The sequence below is a fragment of the Scardinius erythrophthalmus genome (assembly GCF_964197995.2).
Source record: "Scardinius erythrophthalmus genome assembly, chromosome: 3".
In the NCBI taxonomy this organism is placed as follows: Eukaryota; Metazoa; Chordata; class Actinopteri; order Cypriniformes; family Leuciscidae; genus Scardinius; species Scardinius erythrophthalmus.
The window spans coordinates 1210256-1225000 of NC_138223.1; the positions used below are offsets into that span (position 1 = coordinate 1210256).

The window sequence follows — 14745 nt, forward strand, 5'->3', positions numbered from 1 at the left end:
CATTAATGCATTGACTTTTACAGCATTCTTAAAGTTAGTAAAAAATCGAGTTGTCTAATGATCTTAGTTTAATGACCTCAAATGTCAATGTTGAAAAAGTTTTTCTACACATTTACAGTTTTCACTCAGAAATTGCTAGTAAAAGTCACAAATAATTACAAAGAAGAAGCAAGTAACACGTAAATTTGAAGTGGAAAGATTGAATCTTATAAATCAATAATCTGTTTTCTTTACGGCTTTGAAAAATCATTTTCACAGTGTATAAAGTCTATAATTGAGTTTACATGCTTCACGAATAAGACAATCATTGCAGTCCTTACACAGATTTAACACACACACTAGTACAATCGTGTGGTTTTGTTTCATTAATACAGTGTTAACTTTTTTCTTGCTTTACTCTGAAATAATGGAAGTGAACTGTGACAACATGCCCCATATGTGGGGTTCATTATAACATGACCATATTACAGATTAAAATGTTAAATGATCTAACATTTAAAAAAACATGATCTAATCATCTAATAAAAAAAATAAAAAAACGGGCAAACTGAAATATTTAGTCAATAAAATATAATTATGAACTTTTTCAGATAAAATAATGGCATTTTTTAATAATTAAAAAAATAAAGAAATTTTTGAGTTTGACAACAAATACACCGTAAAACACAGCCTTCCCCTGTGCTGCTGTTCCTCCTCATCTACCGACCACCAAAACCAAACCCATCATTTATCACTGAGATGTCAAATCTCCTCAAAACGTTCTGCACAATCCTCCGCCGAAGTTATAATTTTAGGTGATATGAACATCCATGTCGTGTTACTGGACTGCTTGAACTTAAAACAACTTGTTGGTGTCCCCACACACACCAGGGGGCATACCTTGGACCTGGTCATTACACACTCTGCCCCTCTCACCAACCTGCCGGTGTATGAGCTGTGTCTGATCACAAGGTCATTTCTACGGATTTGCCATCCCCATCCAGCCTCTCCAAGCCTGAGCGGAATATCTGTTTCAGAAACCTAAAAAACATAAACCCAGAAGTCTTGGCAGGAGACTTTCAGCATCTTTCCACACACTTTTCCTCAGCCGACGAAGCAGTGGACTACTACAACAGCCATCTGAGCACCTCCTGGACCTCCACGCCCCTGTTAAAACCAGAACAGTCCCCTTCACCCGCTCCCTGGTTCACAGATGGGCTTCGTGAGATGAAGGCGGCAGGGCGGGTCCTTGAGCGGCGTTTCAGAGCCTCTGGCCTCACTGTCCACAAACAAATCTACCGGGAGCAACAACAGAACACAGTCCCTCAAAGAGGCAAGGTCACAGTTTTACTGCGATGCCATCAGAAACAGCCCAGGAAATTCCAAGCAGCTTTTTAAACCTGGCTTAAACCAAATGATTATTTCGGTCTAAATGAGTCTACTCCATCAGGATACTCCTATAAGCACGAGCCCCGTCTGATTGGTCGTGGCGGCGGTATTGCAACTATCTATAGAGATATTCTCAATGTTACTCAGAAAACGGGTTATACGTTTATTTCATTTGAAGTACTTGTACTAAATGTTACGCTCTTAGATGATAGAAAAACATCCCTATTATCTTTAGCCTTGGCTACCGTATATAGACCACCAGGGCCTTACGCTGATTTCCTAAAAGAATTTGCAAATTTTCTCTCAGATCTATTGGTCAATGTCGATAAAATATTAATTGTTGGAGATTTTAACATACACGTAGATAATCAAAATGATACGTTAGGGGCTGCGTTTATAGACTTATTAAACTGTTAAGCAAAACGTTACCGGACCGACTCATCATTTTAATCATACACTCGATTTAATTATATCACATGGAACCGATCCAACCGATATAGATATCATTCCGCAAAGTGATGATGTAACTGACCATTACATGGTAACTTGCATATTACGTACCCCGGTAATATATCATGCTGCGCCGCGTTATCGATTAGGCAGAACAATCCTTCCATCCACCATAGATAATTTTTCAAATTGCTTATCGGATCTGTCTCAGCTGCTGCCTGAACCTAAACAAACAGATGAACTAGACGAACTAACCAGCACTATGAGCACCGTTCTCTCTGGAAAATGGGATATTGTTGCACCTATGAGACTAAAAAAGGTCAGAGAGAAAATTAAAGCACCATGGTACAACAATACTACTCGTGTTCTAAAGAGAGAAACCCGTAATTTAGAGCGTAAATGGAAACAAACTAATTTAGAGGTTTTTAGAATCGCTTGGAAAGACAGTACGTCACGCTATAAAAAGGCCCTAAAAGCGGCCAGGGCTGAGCATCTACGCAAACTAATAGAAAATAACCAAAACAATCCTAGGTTCTTATTTAACACCGTGGCTAGACTAACAAATAAACAAGCGTCACCTGAACAAAATATTCCGTTACAGTTTAGTAGTAATGATTTCATGAATTTTTTCACTGAGAAAATAGAAAACATCAGATCCACAATTGTAAACGTTCAATCTTCAATCGCGCCTTATAATTCAGCCTCGATTATCACCCCGCAAGAACAATTACAGTGCTTTACAACTATAGAACAAAAAGAGTTAAATAAATTTATCATTTCCTCTAAAACAACAACATGTTTATTAGATCCCATACCAACTAAACTATTGAAAGAAGTGTTACCTATAGTGGAAGAGCCTCTCCTCAATATTATTAACTCGTCTTTATCTTTAGGTCATGTTCCAAGAACATTTAAATTGGCAGTTATAAAACCACTAATTAAGAAACCACAATTAGACCCAAATAACCTAGCAAATTATAGACCCATTTCAAATCTTCCTTTTATGTCCAAAATATTAGAAAAAGTTGTGTCTGCCCAACTGGGCTCTTTCTTGCAAGAAAATGACACCTATGAAAAGTTTCAGTCTGGGTTCAGGCCGCATCATAGCACTGAAACTGCGCTCGTTAAAATCACAAATGATTTACTTTTAGCTTCTGACCAAGGCTGTATCTCAATACTAGTTTTACTTGATCTTAGTGCTGCGTTCGATACTATAGATCACACAATACTCTTAGATCGGCTACAAAATTATACCGGTGTTCAAGGACAAGCATTAAGCTGGTTCAGATCATACCTATCTGACCGCTACCATTTTGTCTATTTAAACGGAGAAAAATCGATCATAACTCCAGTAAACTATGGAGTGCCGCAAGGATCTGTGTTAGGCCCTCTATTATTCTCAATATATATGCTGCCACTTGGAAATATTATAAGGAAACATGGAATTAGTTTCCATTGTTATGCTGATGACACTCAACTATATATTTCATCACGGCCGGATGAAAACGCTAAATTATCCAAATTGACAGAGTGTGTTAAAGATATAAAAGATTGGATGACGCACAATTTTCTTTTATTAAATCCAGATAAGACAGAGGTACTACTTATCGGTTCAAAAAACCGCCCACAAAACCTCCTTCAATACAACTTTAACATAGTAGGGTGTCCTGTTACTTTATCCTCTACAGTAAAAGACCTGGGTGTTATATTAGATTGTAACTTGTCTTTTGAAAATCATATTTCATATGTTACAAAAACAGCCTTTTTTCACCTTCGAAATATTGCTAAATTACGTAACATGCTATCTGTTTCTAATGCAGAAAAGCTAGTTCATGCATTCATGACCTCGAGACTAGATTACTGTAATGCTTTATTAGCTGGTTGTCCTGCATCCTCAATAAACAAGCTACAGTTAGTCCAAAATGCCGCCGCTAGAGTTCTTACTAGATCAAGAAAGTTTGACCATATAACACCAATTTTATCATCACTACATTGGTTACCTATAAAGTTCCGTATTAATTACAAGGTATTGCTACTGACTTATAAAGCCCTAAACGGCTTAGCTCCAGTTTATTTAACGGATCTTCTATCGCCCTATAATCCATCGCGCTCTTTAAGATCACTAAATTCGAGGCTTCTGGTCATACCTAGGATATCCAGATCCACCAAAGGAGGGAGAGCATTTTCACATTTAGCTCCAAAACTCTGGAATAGTCTTCCTGATACTGTTCGTTGCTCAGATTCGCTCTCCCAGTTTAAAACTAGATTAAAGACGCATCTCTTCAGCCAGGCATTCATATAATATTTTAATCTTACAGTTAAATCCGGTCTCTACTTCATAAACGCCAGAGGAGAACTGGCCCCCGACTGAGCCTGGGTTCTCCCAAGGTTTTTTTTTCTCCATTAGGTCACCTAATGGAGTTTTTCGGTTCCTTGCCACTGTTGCCTTTGGCTTGCTCAGTTGGGGATACTTAATTTGATTAATCGATTCAACAGTGCTATTGATCTGCATTACCAAACGTGGATGTTTTACACCAGAAACATACACTGATGTACTATTTTATTTTAATACTGTGAAGCTGCTTTGATACAATCTGTATTGTGAAAAGCGCTATATAAATAAAGTTGACTTGACTTGACTTGACTTTTTCCCACTATAAACCACCTTCTCAAACCACAATCTCCCCCACTTACTGCCACTACAGACTCTGGAACAGCCTTCCTACCATTGTCCGGGAAGCAGACACACTCTGTCAGCTCAAAGCTAGACTAAAGACACATCTCTTTGACCTAGCATACACATAACACATTATAGACTTCTATAATTCAATGTTAGGCTGCATAGATTAGGTCAGCTGGAACCAGGAACACTTCCCATCTTTGTTTATCCTGAGGTTTTCCCGCAGCCTGCCGGATCCAGGCCGTATCCAGATCTGATAAAGGACCTTCGCCTGGACCCGATGACAACGCAGTGCTGAAGTGCCAACTAGTCTCTCCCTATGGAGGATCCCACTACCACTCTACAGATAAAGCGTTGTCGGGAAAATTTGTTTCGCGTATCTACCCCGAAGTGACAAAATAAAATAAAATTCTGTATCAAAATTTATTTAGGGCTTGTAGGGAATTACAAACCTGCGCACATATATTCAAACGCACATAACTATAGAACCAATTCTTAATGCGCATGTGAACGCCATCAGCGTTTCTCACAGGTTCGCGTTTAAAGTCTGTGTAGAGAGAATGGTGTCGTCTTAGCGGCCCCTAATTTAATAATAAATGATCGTTGCGTCGGAAGCGAATCAATCAAAACTAACTTTAGCTGGAAAATAACTTAACTCTGCTATAAAGCCAAAACAATCTCTGTTACCTTAAACTATACGCTTATCTCTGTAAAGCTGCTTTGAAACAATCTACATTGTTAAAAGCGCTATATAAATGAAGACGACTTGACTTGACTACAGAAGAGCAGTGCAATAAATTCATGGATTTCTTCACGTCAAAAATTGCACATATTCGCTCTGCCCTTTCTGGTCCTCCCACCCAAACTGTTCCCCCAACATATACCGTCTCCCAACCCCTAAACTGCTTTCCTGAGGTTTCATCAGAAGAGGTGCAGAACATCATCAGGAAGATGAAATCCTCCACCTGTCCCCTGGACCCTCTCCCAACCTCCCTGGTAAAAACTCTTATCACTGTCCTAAGTCTCCTGTTCACCGCTATTATAAATCATTCCCTCCAAACTGGTCACGTTCCCCCCGGAAGTCCTATCCAACTATAGTAGACGTTTCCCCCACTTCCCCCTGGAAGTCCTATCCAACTATAGTAGACGTTTCCCCCTCTTTCCCCGGAAGTCCTATCCAACTATAGGCCCATCTCCATTCTCCCCTTCATATCAAAAGTACTTGAGAAAGCAGTTGCCGCCCACCTTCAGGACCACCTCAAACATAATAACCAATAATTCCAGTCAGGTTTCCACTCTGCCCACAGCACAGAGACGGCCCTCGTCAGAGTCACAAACGACCTCCTCATATCATCTGATGCTGGCTCTCCCTCCCTCCTCATCCTCCTGGACCTTTCCGCTGCATGTCGACCACGGCATTCTTTTAAACCGGCTCCACCTCACTACTGGACTAAATGACACTGCCCTCAGTTGGTTCAGATCATACCTCACAAACCGGACAGAATACATCTCCCTGGGCCACTCCAAGTCAAATCCACACACAGTTACTTGCGGTGTCCCCCTGGGGTCAGTCCTTGGCCCCATCCTCTTCATCCTCTACCTCACCCCCCTTGGCCAAATCATCAGCCGTCACAAAATCTTATTCCACTGCTATGCCGATGACACACAGCTGTATGTACATGCCACAGCTGAAACCACACCCCATCACCTGTCTGGAGGAGATAAAAGTATGGATGGAGCACAACTTCCTTCAACTCAACAGCTCCAAAACTGAAGCCATCCTGGTTGGCACTCCTCACCAGACCAAATCATCATCCATAACCAGCATCAGCTTTTCTGGCACCAACATTCCCCTCTCATCAACAGTCACTAATCTTGGTGTAAAAATGGACTTCCAACTCACTTTTGAAGCCCATGTAAATCACCCATGCAAGACCTCCGTGACATCTCCAAACTCCGCACCTTTCTCACCCTCTCAGACGCCGAAAAGCTGGATCATGCCTTTGTCTCCTCCAGACTGGACTACTGCAACGCCCTTCTCATTGGGATTCCTAGAAAAGAGTCTGCAGAGGCTTCAGTACATCCAAAACTCTGCATCTAGGATCCTGATGAGAGGTCGGAAACACAAGCACATCACGCCCATTCTCCACTCACTCCACTGGCTTCCGATCTCCACCAGGATTGAGTGCAAGTTTTCCCTCCTCACACATCAATGCATCCATGGACAACCCACAAAACACAACCCGTTCCCTCCGCTCCACTCACTCAAACCTCCTCCACATTCCCAGAACCAGACTCAGGACAATGGGAGATCTGTGGACCACATCTGTGGACTCCTCGAGGGCTCCACTGTTTTAAAAAAGGCCTTAAGACATTTCTTTTAAGCAAAGCTTTTGGTCCCCTTTAGATGTTATTTCTAAAGAACTGCTTATCTTTTTTGTTTCTAACCTGTAGCACTTTGAGACCTTTGATGAAAAGTGTGTTATAAATAAAATGCATTATTATTATTATTATTATAGATATACGGCATAATTCAAAACATAATAATATAATTTCTGAACATTGACTCTCAGTCTTTATTCACCTTTTTCTCAAGGTTTCTCAATCAAATTCATTAAAAAGTATAGAATAGAATATCATAGTTCTAATATGACTCTATATAGTCTTGATATGGCAACTAGTAAAAAAAAAGTTCCATGAACGATCTAGACTATAAGTAACGTTTTGAGAACATTTTTAAAGACCAGATAACTCTGAACGAACGTTCTATTAACGTTACTGGAAGAACGCTTGTTCATGACGTTGAGAGAACCTTAATAGGGCAAACGTTCCGTTTGCTGGAAACCAGAGCGCGTCTACGGAGAGCCTGGCCGCTCCCTATTAAGTCCTATTGTACCGAATGTTGGTTGTAGTTCCACCAGAGCTCCACTGGGGGCGATCGCCCATGAGTGCAGAATGAATGGGAGTCTATGGGGCTAGACGGCTAAATGTGTCTCTTTCACCCGATTGCCGTTGAGAAATCTCAGGTTTGATAGTAGGTTTTGCAAGTTCAACATGGGTTATAGGTCGAAAGTTGAATGAACGAGTACTTGTGTCCTTTCGATTTCTTACAGGTTGAGTTGTTGTTGCCCATAACACGCTAGCATTCTGCTAATGAACGCTGATTGTTCAGTGAAGGACTGATTACGACCAGAGAGACCGCTTGATGGTCTTTTAAAACAACAAAACAAAAACTCTTCTAGTGTATTTACCTGTGTCAGCTGTGTTGTCGATGCCTCGAGAGAAAAGAAAGTGCAGAGCGCGAAAGCACTGAAGGATTGCCGTAAAGCAGTATCTCTGGTCGTAGGATGTGTATGACGTCATTGACACTTTAAAAGACTTTAAAAGAAAATAAGTGACTCTAAAAAATCTAACACCCAGCAATGTATAATTTCTTTGCATCTCCTTTCGAATACAACATTCAAATTACTAGACAAAACATTATATCCTGAGAAAAGTGGATTTTGAGGGGTATAGCGCCATAGACCTCCATTCATTCTGCACTCGTCCTGTGAGCGCCCTCATGTGGAGCCAGAGTGGAACTGCACTCGTACTGTGAACGCCCTCATGTGGAGCCAGAGTGGAACTGCACTCGTCCTGTGAGCGCCCTCATGTGGAGCCAGAGTGGAACTGCACTAGTCCTTTGAGCGCCCTCATGTGGAGCCAGAGTGGAACTGCACTCGTCCTGTGAGCGCCCTCATGTGGAGCCAGAGTGGAACTGCACTCGTCCTGTGAGCGCCCTCATGTGGAGCCAGAGTGGAACTGCACTCGTCCTGTGAGCGCCCTCATGTGGAGCCAGAGTGGAACTGCACTAGTCCTTTGAGCGCCCTCATGTGGAGCCAGAGTGGAACTGCACTCGTCCTGTGAGCGCCCTCATGTGGAGCCAGAGTGGAACTGCACTCGTCCTGTGAGCGCCCTCATGTGGAGCCAGAGTGGAACTGCACTCGTCCTGTGAGCACCCTCAAGTGGAGCCAGAGTGGAACTGCACTCGTCCTGTGAGCGCCCTCATGTGGAGCCAGAGTGGAACTGCACTCGTCCTGTGAGCGCCCTCATGTGGAGCCAGAGTGGAACTGCACTCGTCCTGTGAGCGCCCTCATGTGGAGCCAGAGTGGAACTGCACTCGTCCTGTGAGCGCCCTCATGTGGAGCCAGAGTGGAACTGCACTCGTCCTGTGAGCGCCCTCATGTGGAGCCAGAGTGGAACTGCACTCGTCCTGTGAGCGCCCTCATGTGGAGCCAGAGTGGAACTGCACTCGTCCTGTGAGCGCCCTCATGTGGAGCCAGAGTGGAACTGCAACCAGTTCAGAAGCCGGACGTTTACTGAGAGTGGAAGTTCTCCTCTTATTAGACATTCTGTGCTGGAAATGCAACTTATATATTAGGCTACAATATAAATACCCCTTAAATTCAATTTGATTTGTTAAATTTGCTTTTATATATTTTGATATTCAATACTTGTAAGTAATTATATTGCTTTTATTTTTTTAATGTTTTTTGATATATATTATAAGGATTTATTATGTTTGTGTTTAACAATGTGTTTAACAATTCATAAATTACTCATAGGAAATCTCTGAGGGAGTTTTAGGACTACAAAACTGTCAAGATTTAAAATCACATTTCTTAATTACATGTTATTCAGAAGGCAAAAATTAGCCTACATAAAGCTGCAATTATTTCTGAAACAAATGAATGGTATATTATATAATATATTTTATACCATGGTCTGGGTGAATACTCGATTCTGATTGGCTGTAGGGTGTCCATTAAAAAGTGATAGTAAATAAACCGTCAGGCGTAACCAGGGAAACCAAGTTATTGTTTGTACAAACTTTAGATTTCGATTGTAAAACTAATTAAAATATAAACTAATGTTTTAAAAATGTGTTATTTGGCAAGTGACCATGGTATAAGCGGGTTAATGCCCTTCGAGGTGTCCATTTGTCAGGTATTAATGGACTTCGGCAGAGGCAACCGTCCAATGCGCGCCGTCCATTAATACCTGACAATGGACACCTCGTCGGGCATGAACCCTTACATATTCTACATATATGTATATAGTTCATTTGATAATACTTAATAATACATTGTAATTGAAAACTGTAGCTTGTTGACATCAGTCACTCAAAGCGGAACCTTAAACGCCGGTTTCCTCGGTTCGCACGGACTGTTATTATCGCTGCACCTGCAGCCGGAAACTGTACAAGCATGTCGCTGGCTTTAGACAGTCATCAGGTTTATTGAAATCATTTCTGTATAGTTTATATTTTATCAGTTCATATAGCGAAGGAAGTGTGTGTGTGACCGCTCATGGCTTCTCGAACAGTCTGTCAGATTCTTCAGCGCCGTAAGTCGATCATGATGAAACACACTGATGATCAAACTACTGACCTTCACACACACTGATGATGATGATGATGATGATGATGTCTGGCAAATAAAACTACAACTAACTCTCAACTTCTCATTTAACGGAGTATCTAATTTTATGACTACTCATTTCAATGTAGATTATTATGCTATTGCAATTCTGGAAACACTTCACAATAAGGTTCATTAGATAATGTATTAACTAACATGAACTAATAATGAGCAATACATTTGTTACAGTATTTATTTATTAATCTTTGTTAATATTAGTTAATAAAAACCCAGCTGTTCATTGTTTGATCATGTTAGTTCACAATGCATTAACTAATGTTAACAAATACAACCTTTGATTTTAATAATGTATTAGTAAATGTCGAAATTAATATTAACTAAGATTAATAAACGCTGTAGAAGTATTGTTCATCCTTAGTTCATATTAACTAAGATAGTTAACTAATGAGCCTTATTGTAAAGTGTTACCGAAATATAGTGTATAATTTAGTATAATATTTTATTACATTACTTACAGTAATGTGTGTATATATATATATAGGCTATGTCTCTCTCTGTCTCTCTCTGTCTCTCTCTCTCTCACTCTCTCTCTCTCTCTCTCTCTGTCTCTCTCTCTCTCTCTCTCTCTCTCGTCCAGTATAATGAATGAATGTGTTGCAGGGCTGGCGTCGAGCGCGGCGGCGGTGCGTCTCTCGTCTGCGGATCTGCGCAGTCGTCGCAGCGCTCAGTTCTCGGAGGAGCAGAAGCGTCAGCGGTCTCTGTATCCGCGCACAGAGAAGATCGAGGTGACCCTGCGGGGGCCCGGCCTACAGGGGGCGCTGCTCGTCATGAACCGGGGCCAGTCCACGCCACACAGCTGCACGCGCCGTGAGTGTCGCTAGAGATCCACACACACCCGTCCTTTATAGCCGATAACAGTTAAATGCACGCTTGTGGGCCCGATAACCGATATTTATTTATTGCTTTATTTCTGTTTTTGAGAATTATGACACGCTGTGAGTGTGTCAGGAGATCGACACATATTTATGTTTTATAACCGATATCAATTATTTGCATGTTTATCTGCCTGATAACTGATATATAGAAGCGATATTTATTTATTGTTTATTTCTGTTTTTGATAATTATAACAACAACACTGCATATCTCATTTCTGCATTAATGGCTGGTATGTTAAATAATGTTTATTAATTAATTAGGGCAAGATATTTTAGCTTTGAACACTGTTGTTGACTCGCCTCTCCTCAGATGCAGCGCTTTAATGGTGACCTTGGGCGCAATTCTCAAAACGCACAAAAGATGGCGCCATTCATCGGTGAATCCGATATTACAAAATCAATACCCGATTATGGGAAAATGTTGGTAAACCGATTATCAGTCGATCTCTAGTTGGAATTACCTGCAACTCCAATATCACTGCCATTTTAAACCAATATTATTTGGTTGCTTAAATATTGGGAAAATATCGGTAAACCGATTATCGGTCGATCTCTAATTAAAATCAACATATTATTACAATTTTAAACCAATATTATTTGGTTGCTTAAATATTGGGAAAAATATTGGTAAACCGATTATCAGTCGATCTCTAGTGCGAATCACCAGTGTCTCTGATATTATTGCAATTTTAAACCAATATTATTTGGATGCTTAAATATCGGGAAAATATCGGTAAACCGATTATCGGTCGATCTCTAGAGGGAATCACTCCAATATTATTGCAATTTTAAACCAATATTATTTGGTTGCACAAATATTGGGAAAAATATCAGTAAAACCGGTTATCGGTTGATCTCTAATTAAAATCAACATATTATTGCAATTTTAAACCAATATTATTTGGTTGCTTAAATATCGGGAAAATATCGGTAAACCGATTATCAGTCGATCTCTAGAGGGAATCACTCCAATATTATTGCAATTTTAAACCAATATTATTTGGTTGCACAAATATTGGGAAAAATATCAGTAAAACCGATTATCGGTTGATCTCTAATTAAAATCAACATATTATTGCAATTTTAAACCAATATTATTTGGTTGCTTAAATTTCGGGAAAATATCGGTAAACCGATTATCAGTCGATCTCTAGTTGGAATCACTCCAATATTATTGCAATTTTAAACCAATATTATTTAGTTGCTTAAATATCGGTTAACCGATTATCGGTCGATCTCTAGTGGGAATCACCAGCGTCTCCAATATTATTGCAATTTTAAACATTTTGCAATATGCCGAGTAACATATATTGCGATTGCCTTTTTTCATGCAGAAGTCCCCTGTCCTTACAAACCTGAAGCCTCATGGCGTTCACTGTGTAGTAAATGATCAGTGATCTGTGAAAACATATAAATAAAACATCAAGTAAACGGCGTGCACAAACCGACCCGAGCGTCCCGTGGTGTTTTCACTCTCTCCTGTTTGTCAGATCTGACGGAGTGGCATGTGAAGAGTTCGGTTCTGGCTCTGGTGGACGGAGAACCGTGGCACATGCATCGACCTTTGACCCGCTCCTGTGACCTCACCCTCCTCACCTTTAAAGATGAAGACCCTCAGATAGTCAATCAGGTCAGTGTTTGTGTCTGCTGTAATGACTGTGTGTTACAGAATAAGGTTAAATTCGTCAAACTCATCACGTAAGTGAAGTTACACTCGTCTTTTCTCCTCTATTGTGTCGTATATCCGAGCGAAACGATTCTGGAACATGAATAAATGTGGGCGGGGCTTGATTGTGTCTGTGGGGAATTGATTGGATGGCTGTGGTTTGCTATTGGCTGATGTCATGTGAGTGACAGGTTATAGCCCCGCCCTCGTCATCAGAGAAGAGAAGAGATGCTGCAAGAGGAACTTATTCTCATTCAAGATTACCAGGAACATGCTTTTTAAAAACAATGATTAAAAAATTATAATGACAAATATCATTTTGCAATGAAGTTATTTTTGTACAGCTTAAATATCTGGAAGCCTTGTACATTCAAGTTATGCTCCCATGCTAAACATAATGTGGATACTGACAAGAAATCAGTAGACAATAGTAAACTATACATTTTTGGTTGTGCACAATGGCAAATTATAAATGATAGTTAATGCATTAAATATTGAGACCTTATTGTAAAGTGTTTTCACCATAATCGACACATTAATGATTCTAAAGCATCTATCACTGAGGCATAATGATGTGTGTGTGTGTGTGTGTGTGTGTGTGTGTGTGTGTGTGTGTGTGTGTGTCAGGCGTACTGGCGCTCCTGTGCGTCTCTCCTGGGTCATGTGCTCGACGGAGCGTTTAAAGACGAGTTTAGCGTCGAGCTGCTGAAGCTTCCTGAAGTGCCAGGTAGGACTGATCCTGTTAACACTTCCTTCTCCTAATGTGCGCTTGTAAATCTCTCATTATGCTCCATTAGCACCAAATATTGGATTCCATCTTTTTGTCAGTTAGCACAGTTTTTGATCTGATTGAACACTGATTTGAGTTCCTCAGTTTTCTGAGTGAAATAAAGTTCACACACAAGCTTGCCGGATCATCAGGTCAGATCAGTGAGGCCTACGGTCAATCAGTGCCAGAAATAACGAAAACAACTTGATTAAAAGATTGAGTCCAATATTTGGCATTAATATATAGCATAACCAGAGATTTATTAGCAATTTTTTGTAGGCTTGGCATTTTTGTGGAAAAAAAAAAAGTACAAAAATGATCAAATACGGTCACACTTTATTTTAAGGTGTCATTAGCCACGCTTCCATCACCCTTCTAATTGCGCAAATTGAAATTGCGAATTGAAAATACGCTCAATGGAAACATGTAAATTTCGCAAAAACTCAGTATCGCAGTGCATGACAAAATAAACAACCGAAATGCCAGCGGTGAGAAAACATGGGTTCAGAAAGATCATCTGATCATAGAGATGTGGATGTTTGAACCAGATCTGAGATTAACCGGCATCACGTCGACAGATAAACTCAAATTACACTGTTATGATAGTTATAAAGTAAGATATAATTCGAGAATATAGACTAGATCTATGTGAGACTGCATGACACATTGACATTACAGTACAGAATGACTCTTTCAGGAGTATCCTGAATACTGTATATCAAGCATTAATCTCACGTGTCATTGAACAGAACACACACGCGTGTCGAACCCAGAGACCCGTGTGTGTGTCAGCAGTGATACTGAGACGATGTTCACCGGTTGTGTTTGCAGTGACCGCCGGTGCGTTCTGTTGTGATCTGGTTCTGGACTCGCGTCTGGACTCCTGGACTCCTTCAGAGGTCAGAACTGGTTATTAATATCTGACATCAGCAGTTATTAACATGCATCTGAAATCCTCCTTGTTTTATGTGCTTTGATTATTTAGAAATGTGTGTTAAAATGCTTAAAAAAAATGTATTGCTTATTTTCATATTTACATTCATGCATCTGGCTGATGCTTTTATACTGCGTGAACTGCATTGCATTCAAGCTGCACATTTACATTTATTTAAAGCATCCCTGCAGTCAATCATTTCATCCCTTAAATGTGCCTTATTGTGTTCTTAAAAATGCCGCGTGTGTGCGAGTGTGTGTGTGTGCGAGCGGGCCGACAGCATTCCTCCGCTCACGTGTCTGATGTGTGTATTGGGTTGCAGATCCCACACAGATTTTTGCGTTGAACCCACCCGGCCCCACCGCGCTGGAGAGTGTGTTGTGTGTTAGGGTTAGGCAGACGACCGGGAGCGCTCTCTCCGAGTGAAGAACAGAAGCTCGTGTTCATTAGGGCTGGGAAACCATTAATCGCATCTAAAAAATAAAAAGTTTACATAATGTATGTGTGTGTTCTGTGTATAA

The 14745-nt window shown here is 40.5% G+C and overlaps 1 protein-coding gene across 2 annotated transcripts in view; it reads left to right on the plus strand.

Annotated features, from left to right (window-relative positions):
* The first annotated feature begins 9519 nt into the window (after positions 1 to 9519).
* mrpl39 (mitochondrial ribosomal protein L39) overlaps positions 9520 to 14745 on the plus strand; it is a 9858-nt gene continuing 4632 nt past the window's right edge. The window contains exons 1-5 of one of the 2 annotated variants that reach the window (XM_081361843.1): positions 9520 to 9883; positions 10579 to 10785; positions 12346 to 12485; positions 13149 to 13248; positions 14122 to 14189. In XM_081361843.1, coding sequence (XP_081217969.1) covers positions 9847 to 9883; positions 10579 to 10785; positions 12346 to 12485; positions 13149 to 13248; positions 14122 to 14189 — 552 coding nt within the window. In that variant the 5' untranslated portion in view covers positions 9520 to 9846. Of the gene's footprint in view, positions 9884 to 10555; positions 10786 to 12345; positions 12486 to 13148; positions 13249 to 14121; positions 14190 to 14745 lie in introns of both variants that reach the window. The other variant, XM_081361844.1, reaches the window with a different exon arrangement.